General features: G+C 39.3%; 1 protein-coding gene across 1 annotated transcript; it reads left to right on the top strand.

Annotated features, from left to right (window-relative positions):
- Nucleotides 1–5,204: 5,204 nt before the first annotated feature.
- Nucleotides 5,205–8,069, top strand: LOC105060975 (uncharacterized). The gene has a single exon (XM_010944884.4). It carries the CDS (start codon nt 6,556–6,558, stop codon nt 7,624–7,626), a length of 1,071 nt encoding a protein of 356 aa, XP_010943186.1. The 5' UTR covers nt 5,205–6,555; the 3' UTR covers nt 7,627–8,069.
- The last annotated feature ends 2,056 nt before the right edge of the window (nt 8,070–10,125 follow it).

Consider the following 10,125-nt stretch of genomic DNA (forward strand, 5'->3'; position numbering starts at 1 on the left):
CCATGTGATACACTAAGGTGCTCACGATGCATCAATGATGAGATCATTACTGAAGACGCTCAGATTCGTCGAAGAAAAAAGATAGGATATATTCTTGTTTTCCATAAATGGTGCTAGTATGTTGATCCTAAAATCCTGAACTATGATGGTGGATCTTAGAGGAGGAGGCCAAGGGATCTACCATCGATCTGACATGGAGAGATGCTAATCTATACACAAAAAGAAGAAAGAGACTCATCATATTAGCTTCGGCTGGCCCCTTTGATGCCTAAATTAGAAAGAGCTTTGCAATAACAATAAGAGAAAGAAAATATAAGAGTAGTGTAGATTATTCTAATTTGTGTATTTGGTACGTTGGATTGCTAGATAGCTCGGTTAGGATAGTTCAGTCTAGATAGCTTAGCTTTCTTACCTTGGCCTTCTTAGGTCAACCTTCTCCCCTCGACCTTCTCACCTTGACCTTGACATCTTATAGACCTATAAGAGATTAACTCATAGACTTGCAAGAAAATATAGTAGAATGGTGGATGAGCTAATGGATGGGCTATGAGAGCTTCCAACTATAATAGCTTTGAGCAATGACAGTCTCTCCCTTTAAGATCTCTTTTTAAGATCCCTTAGCTTTAATTATATAGAGGAGGGAGCATGAATTCATTACTATAAGAGGTAAAAATTGAGGGATGAGCCATAATTATCCTTCTTTATGAGCCATAACCATCCTTGCTTATGTGGATCCTCTTAATTGTAGGAAACCACCCATAATTCAAATTCATTTGAAATTACTTTCTACATGTCAATCCATAATAGGCGGGTTGATTTTAGGTAATACAAATCTCATCTAATATTTTTTGCCATTGTGTTATTTTTTTAACTACTGTAATAACTTAGGATCTCATCCAAAAAGACTAGCTGAAAGATATTATTTAGATTCGTTAGTCTTATATAAATATCTGAGATCTATCTGATGTACAATAGAGTGGGGCTAGATACACATTTGTATGAATCCTCACATACTCCAATCGATTAAACCCTAACATTTTTGCTAGATTAAAAATCTAAATCTATTCAAATCTAGTCACAACCACTATGATCGACCCATGATTAATCCCAATAGGCCCATGATATGGTGTTTCCTAATCGATATGGATCATAGGCTAGATCCACTAGAATATAATTTTATAATAACCTAGGACCTTAGCTAAAAAAACTAGTTGGAATGTTTTATTATGTTTCTTGATCATATATAATATCTAAGATGTACTCATTGCATAGTCATTTGTTAGGATGTTCTACTCTTAATGATGGTTTCTCCACTTCAAGAGAAAAAAATACCTCCAAAAATAAGAGATAAAAAAAATTATACTATTGCTGGTATTTAATATAGAAAATAAAAAATTACAACTTCAAATTATTTTTTTAATGATCAGACAAGGCTATTTATATTAACAAGATTTTTTGAACCTATCTATGAATGCATCTATATTCATTTCTTGCTAAAAAGACAAAAGAGTTTAAATAAGGAGAAAGAATCATCTTTATAATCTGTTAGAATTTGATTATATCAACCATCCTTCCAAATCTGCCTAGATTTGATGATATCAATCATATCTAATTATATCTTCAAGAATTTGTAATCTATCAAGATTTGATTATATGAGCCATCCTTTCAAATCTGTCTAGATTTAATGTTATCAGCCATATTTGATCATATTTTTAAGATTTATTTTATCAACTTCTATCAACCTTCTAAATTGATTAAATCCAAACTTGATGTCAAATTTCTTTACTCTCTTGGTCAGTCTTTGACATGTACCGGAGCTACAATATCATTGAATACTATATAAGTTGTAACATTCCCCCCTCCTCCAGTTTCACCTTATTCCTAAGGTGAATGTGAGGAAATCGAAAATGCCAACTGACACAACTAATAACATCCATTCGTCCAGCTCCTAAAATTGTTTCAAGATTTCATATTAGGTTGTCTATGGTGATGGCTCTGCTTTGGTATATCATGCAACTCTATCACTTGTATTATTCTCTGTTTCTTTGCATTTTCAATTAGTTAGTGATCTTTATGAAGTTTTTTTTCGCTGCCTCTAACTTGGCCTAAACCATTGCCTCTTTAGAATATTTTGACTTATCTTGTAAAATCATTAAGGCTTCTTCTATATAATAGAAAGGTCTTGTTATTTAGCTTTCATCTCAATACCAACTTTCTACTCAGAAGATATCCTTGCTGGTCTCCCAGGCCCAAAATCAGCACTGACAAGCTTGCTTTCTTTCCTTAGAATGTCTGGTACCCTTCCTCTAACTCCAAGACCGACGAGCTACTTATTATCCGATAGCATGATGATATGAGTGAATCTCTCCAACAACCTCAACAACCAAGTTAGGATGGCAGATTATTTGAAGTACCACCATAGCGATTCTCCTGATATGGGTTTCGAGCACTTATGAGAAGTTTACCTCCCCCCTTCAATAGACATCGAAAAGGGTATAGTATTTTCTACTCGATGGACCCTATTTGTCCCGTTTTGGATTGGGACTGAGGTGAGAGGACTAAAAGAATCTGGCACCATTATCTTGTACAGGAGAATCGGAGTATGTTGATGGATGCCCTCCTCTTCTCCGACTGAAAATTTTTCCTTGCAAAGAGTCTCTTGCATGAATTCCGTCAGGATTTGTTTCGCTTTTGTCAGGTTGGTTTGGCTCACTATAAAAACTTAGAACATTTTCTTAAGTGATGACTGCTTCGAGGGTTAATCACTATGATATTGCCTCCATCGAGTCCTCGATCGCTACAAAAGATTCGATTGATATGTTCATTGGTGAAGATCGCTAGAGTTGGTATCCCGATAATGAAACCAATTTGTTAGGATATTCCGCTCCTAATGACAGCTTTTCCATTTTGAGAGAAAGAAGTGCCTTCAAGAACAAGAGATAGAAAAAAAATTATACTATTGCTAATATTTAATGTAAAAAATAAGAAATCACAACTCCAGATTGCTTTTCTAATGACTAAACACTCTTATTTATATTAATAAGATCCTTTGAACCTATTTATGAATGTATCTACATTCATTTCTTGTTAAAAGAATAAGAGATTTTAAATAAAAAAAAATTATTTTTATAATCTATCAGAATTTGATTATATCAGTCATCCTTTCAAAACTGCATAGATTTGATAAAATCAGTCATATCTAATCATATCTTCAAAAATTTTATAATCTGTCAAAATTTAATTATATCAGCCATACTTTCAAATATGTCTAGATTTGATCAGTTATATTTGATCATATCTTTAAAATTTATTTTACCAGCTTGTACCAACCTTCTAAATTAGTTAAATTCAAATCTGATCATAAATCCTTTAGCTCTCTTGATCAGCTTTTGATATGTACTTGAACTACAATACTATCAAATACTGTATAAGTTATAACACTGATTTGGGACTAAATGAATGTCTGCACAAATGCTCGCTCAGACTTTTAGTCTAACCATTTTATTCCCAACACCCCCCCTCCCCCCAACAATTTTTAACTCCTTGATTCTCCATTGTCTCTCGAGAACCTAGAAGACATTAGAAGAGTGCTGCCAATCTATATCCAACAATCTCATCATAAACAGAGAAGTTATAAATGTTTGTCTCATCTACTTTACATGCATTTTATGATGAATTGGGTAGAGAATAAATACCTTTAAAAATGCTGCTAGGGGTATTTAGTAATTATCATCCTAATGTTGGTGCCAAGAGAATACTTCCCGAGCACACTTCTTTACAAAGTTATCATTCTTTCCTATACTATTGAATTATCATCATTTGTTTCCTCAACTTGGCTCATTACAAACAGTCAGTTTTACTACTGTTTTGCAGCCAATTCAGATTGTATCTTTCATGCAAAAGAATGATTAATTTTTTTCACAATATCAACTGTCAGATTATTTTTTACATAAATTTTAAAATATTTTTATTTTTTTTTTCCACCTATCTGTATAAATCTCAAAATTACTATTATGTAATCCAACAATTAATGTCACAAAAGGGCGGCATTCATTCTCCCACTAGCAGTCATGCAGTTGACCGGAGAAAAATAATTCCAAGTACAATTTATTTGACATGGTCTGGTAACTGCAAGAAAAATAAAAAGAAAAAAATACTTTTCTACACCAATATTTTGCATGTCGGCCTCACAGACCGCGTGCAAGCAAGCTGTGATGATGTACGCGATGTCTTTAATCATGAATCGGACCATTCCTCAGGATGAGGTGTCAAGTCTTCTTTCAAAAGTCAAATTAGGTCCCCAGGACGTAACATTAGGTGCCACATGAACTCCAAATGATGGCATTTTATTTCTTATATACAACAACTGTTCTGGCTCCTATCGGCAAACAATAATAAAAAAAAAAAACTGCCATAGCAACCTTGGCCAGCCACTGGTAACTTATAACCATGAACGTATATGTTGTTAAAATAATATACTATATATTTTGTGACAGATAAAAAAATAATAAAAGAAGAAAAGAAACTAAAAATATAAAATGTTTATATGATTCGACCTATTGATCTACGTTCATAAGTAAAAATAATATAAAAATTTTATTATAAAAAATTAAAAACTATAACGTACAAAATCTTCTTGTAAATTCTGATCCCTAACACATTTAATCTCTAGAACATTCAATTATACTCTTATTTTTTATAGAATTATAAGAGATATATAATAGAATAAGATAATTTGACAATGACCAGATTAATCTGGTCCGTTGGAGCTCTACCTCCACATCCCAGCTAATTAATCATGCGGCCCAAAAAAAATAAGCACAGCTCCCAGAATAATCTTCTTTTCTATAACGAAAGTATGGCTGGTGAAGTCCTATTTTGCCTTTCTACAGCTTATCAAATGAAGACATATCCAATAATATTTTAGTCAAAAAAAAAAAAAAAACTTTACGGGCTCTTAACGGCCACACGCGGGCGTTAAGTGGAACGCCTAAGGTGGGACGGTAGAGCCACGCCCGCTTCAAACGGGCTCTCCTTCAACAAGGATAAAAGAAATCTTTTATAAATTCTCCTTAAAAGAAGAGAACCAGACCCAAAATTCCATCCTCCAAGCACCCTCACAGAAATCCCCCTATGCGGAATGATATCCATCCGCTAAATTTCACCAGCCAACAAATCGAACGGTAGCTCATCAATCATCGTAGAAATTCACGTGCGTGTTCGTAAGAGGATATTGTACTGACCTCGGCGCCAGGGACGGGAAAGCTCGACTGATTCTTCTCGTGCTTGCCAGGTCTCAATCATAGCCGTCCAATCAAGACGGGATCCGACGACCCGGTGGGCCCGGTCTCTCTAATAAAGGAGCCACGATTCTAACCATCTGATGGAGATCAGACGGAGAGGATAGCGTTGCCAACCACGAGGTCCAGGCCGGTGGGTGCGCCGCAGGGACTGGCAGACAGACAGCAGACCAGAGGCCGAAGAGGGGATCTACCTAGACGACGTGGGGGAGTCCGCAGACTTGTCGCCTAGCGACTGGATCCATTCACACGTGGCATGATGACGTGGCCATATCGCAGCGTGGGGCCCGATCGCACGGCGGGGTCTGCCTCGTGATGTTTCGACCCCTGTTGTGTAGCCCTTGGCTCGAAAGGAGAAGCGGTAGTTCGCTGTGGCCTGCTACAACACCGGACACCGTACAAAAGATCTCGTCGACTGGCGCGTGTACCAAACTGAGATACTAATCTACTGTAGTGCGAATCATAGGACGATTTTCTTATTCTTGCGTTTTTCAAAGCACAGTTGATATGCTGATATTTTTTTATCTTATCACTCCTCTCTCTCTACCTGCACCTTTTGTGCAGTGGATTTTTCTACTGAGAAGACGTCAAAGGTACGGCCTCAAACCTCGATAGTTTCAGGCACAGTTCCTTGCCTGTGAAAGCAATAAGTCCATGGCTTGGCATAGGTGAAACGGCGTGGAAACGGGTCATAAAGCCATGACCATGTCTAAAATGCAACCTTTAGCAGGTAAAATTACCATTTTCGATGACAAAAAAGACGATAAAACGCGCCCTTTCAGGAGCTTAAAGCGCCAATTTTCCCAAAGTTTGGCTTCTTGGTCTGCCTTCTGAATGCAAGCCAATAAGCCAAGCCAGAAGATCAAGAGTTTAAAATCGTAGGTTGCAAGCTTAGACTAGACTACAATTACCAATGCTATAGCCCAAACTGGAGCAATAATATTATTAATTTATAAAAAAAGGGAGAGGAGATGAGAAACAGCTCACCGTCCATGTCTTGCTGTGTTTTGTACGAAACCATTTGAAGAGGAAACGCATGAAGCGACTTCGTCCCAGTCTCCATCGCTGCCACCCCCACACCTGACCCTTGCCGGCTTCTGCTTGCAAGCGTCATCCCTTCGTCCCCTTCCCCAGCTTTCCCATTCCACTATATATTAAAGAATTAAACCCCCATTCTTCTCCAATCCCCACACCCGCTTTTTTACTCCCACATCGCTCCCTCACTATTCCTCCACGCTACTCTTCTTCCCACCGATGGCCAAGCGCTTCCGCCTTCGTCTTTGCCGCGTTATCCCCTCCTTCCAGAGCTGCCGCTCCAAGGATGACGCCGGCGTCACCGTCACCACCCCCTCCTTCCGCCTCTCCCCTGTTAACCACAAGGCCCTCGACATTGACTTCCCCCCGCCGCCGTCTCCCGCTGCGCAGGCGTTCCTCCGCCGCCACCCGCCCGTCGTCTCCGCCGCGTGCGGCTGCCGCCCCTCCCGCCGCGGTGGCCATTCCTCCTCCGCCAGCGACCTCCCACTCGCCCGAGAAACCCCGGCGTACCTTTGGCGGAAGGAGGAGAAGTGGCACGTCGTCGCCTACGCCGCCTCCGGCGGCGGCGGTGGCGGCAATGGTGACGATTTTCCTTCCTGTCCCCGCCGGAAGATCGATTCCGACGACGGCGGGGACATCTTCCCGCCGGCGGCGATGGCGCGGGCGAGGCGGAGGGAGGCGGAGCGCCGCCGACTGCGGCGGCGAGCGGAGGCGAGAAGATCGTCGCGATACCGAGCACGGGTGAGCACCTCATCGGCGGACAGTGGGTGGTTCAGCAGCGAGGGGGACAAGGAGAACGACGAGCGGGAAGGCGGCGATTATTTGGAGGAGGAGGAGGAGGACGACGAGACGGAGACGTTGGTCTCGTCGACGGACAACTCGTCAGATAACGTGCTTCGGCGGAGAAGGATACGGAGGCGGCGGAGGGGGGAGGTGGTGAAGTGCTTACCGTCGCCGGAGGGGGCGGCAGCGGCGGTGCTTCGGAGGCTGGTGCCATGCGGGGCGGCGGCGGTGGTGGAGGGGAAGGTGAGGGAGAGCTTCGCAGTGGTGAAGCGGTCGGAGGACCCGCGGGCGGACTTCCGGCGGTCGATGGCGGAGATGGTGGTGGAGAAGGAGATGTACGAGGCTGGGGACCTGGAGCAGCTGCTGCACTGCTTCCTGTCGCTCAACTCGCGGCGCCACCACGGGGCCATCGTGGCGGCCTTCTCGGATATCTGGGACGCGCTTTTCCCCGCCACCGCCACTCCCACCACCGCTGCCCAAGGCTTCCCTAAAATTAATTATAAGTAGTATATTATACTAAAACCTTACTAGTTACTAATCATAAATTATATATTTTGATTTTCGAGCTTGTGGGTGATGGGTTAGCTTTTCTTCGTAGGAACCCGTGTCGTCATCGCCAGTGCTGGCAATGGTGGAATTGTAAATATTTTGGATGTTTCCTTGAATGGATGATAAAAGAGTTTAGTGAAAATTAGAAAACCATCCTTTTTAAGTTAGACCCATTATATTTAGATCTAAAATTTTTTTAAAAAACAAATAATTAAGTATTAAAATTTTATTTTCATTGCAGCATAGTCCAAGATCTAGATAGGTATTAGCATTGTTAAAATAATAAGTAAAAGATAAAAAATCATTGATTTTGAGAGATCGAATCATAGCCTTCATATAATTGTAAAACATTATATTTTCTATCATTCCTCTATCTTAATGGATTTTAATGCACTTCATTCTTCATCATTCATCCATTTTAAAATATTTTATTTTTTATTATCTATTTATCTATATAGATCTTACAATATTTTATCTTCTATCGTTCATCTGTATACACAAATTTCAAAGTATTTTATCTTCTATCATTTATTCATTTGTGCAAATCTTAAAATATTCAGTCCTTTATTATTCATCCAACTACACACATTTCAAAATATTTTATTTTTTGTTATCCATTAAATTATATAGATTTCAAAATTTTTCATCTTTTTATTATTCATCCTTCTATATAGATTTTAAAGTATTTTATTTTTAATTATTTATTTATTTATATATATTTTAAAATATTATATTTTTTATCATTTATCCATTTGCATAGGTTATGGAACAATCTGTCCGTATGACTTTTTTTTTTTTAATTTATGTTGAAACAAGAACTCCTAGCTAAATTAGTAGAAAAAATAATTATAAAATTTTATAAAAATTTAATTATCAAATAATTTTCATGGGATAATATTTTGTAATAGAGGTAAATGATTGAGTCATCTCGCAATGAATTTAAAATTTGATGGCTAATCAATAAGTTTAAATTTTTGAAGTCAAAAATAAATAGTTCAAATTTGGAATAATGTCTTTATAATATTTTCAAAATTTTATTTACAAGCTGAGATGATGATCCATGATTTGAGGAGAAAATGTTCACATTTCAGGGTTCTCAATCACTTTTGTATTCTGCAAATATCGTGCAATCAATCACTTTTGTATTCTGCAAATATCGTGCAATCAAAAGAAGGGTGGATTTAGAAACGAGGAATGGGGACTTGATATTTGATGCAGTACAACCTCAAGATTTCTAAATTATGCGTTTTTTTTTTTCTCTAACATTGCACGAGTCCAAAGGCAATTGAGTTCAAATGTAAAGCACAGCCCTTGCCCCAACATTCTAAGTCAGGCTGACTGGCTGTCTGTGTTGAGTTCACATGCGACAACTGAGAAAATATCCGCCTAGTTGATGCACGGCCCCAAGACATCGCTGTGACCTTTCCACATCATCACCACCTTCAACACTTCAGCATCACATCCGTTTCCCTCACCGAACGCAAATCTGCTACGATTTTGCTAATACTAGTACAGAGCATGAATAAAACCGGACCTAGAACAGAAGCATACCATGACTCGCTGTGTGATTAGTCGGTAGCTCAAAGAACGTTCTGCTGCCCCTGGTGCGTGCAAGGTTCAGAGTCAAGTGGGACCGTAGTTAATTGATCAGCATGCAATATGAAGCGTCAGCTCTTTACCCAAAAAAAGAGGAAAAAAAAAAGGCTGGAGAAGAGCATTGCAATGAGCAAATCATTTAATTAGTTCCCGGGAACTTAAATTGTTTAACTAATAAATAGACACTAACCAACCTAATTCAGCCCTAAAAGCTCTCCAATCCAGTTTAAGAGATGGGGCAAATTATATGTTACACTACATGCATCAATATAGCTGTGGTCATGCCTCCTTTCTATAGGTTCTACTAGCCACGCACTCATCTTGATGATTAATCCGTATAAATAAGACGAGATGATTAGCATGATGCACGTTATTGTGCATGCAGTGCAGGATAGAATTCCTCAAGAGGTAGGACCTTTGCATCCAGAGCATGATGATAGGAAAACGGATGCGCAAGCCTGCAGACTAGCCTTTCTGCGTTGGAGCGGTATTCTCGGACCACCAAGTGGAGCCTCAGTTTTGATGTTTTTGCTTTCGGAGACTCAATGATGGCCCACTATTCATGGTACGTGATGATTCGGTTTCCTCTTTTCTCAATGCCATCTGGTAATTCACAGTGCTCCGTGCTTGGGAAACTGGTCCGTAGAAAGTTAAAAATAAAGCAATGGTTTAGAATTTTGAAAGATCACCCTGCGGATGTTTGTGGGTGCAAGTGGGTTCAGCATGTAAGAGCCTAACAAAACAAACACTAGGGGTCAAGCAACGTACAATACATGAGATCAAGACTGATTTGCCTTCATGTTTGGTCCTCATTTTATCGGATCAATCAATCATATAAAGCTAAATCTAATTTTATGATAC

This window comes from Elaeis guineensis, chromosome 13 (genome assembly GCF_000442705.2).
Source record: "Elaeis guineensis isolate ETL-2024a chromosome 13, EG11, whole genome shotgun sequence".
NCBI classification, from domain to species: domain Eukaryota; kingdom Viridiplantae; phylum Streptophyta; class Magnoliopsida; order Arecales; family Arecaceae; genus Elaeis; species Elaeis guineensis.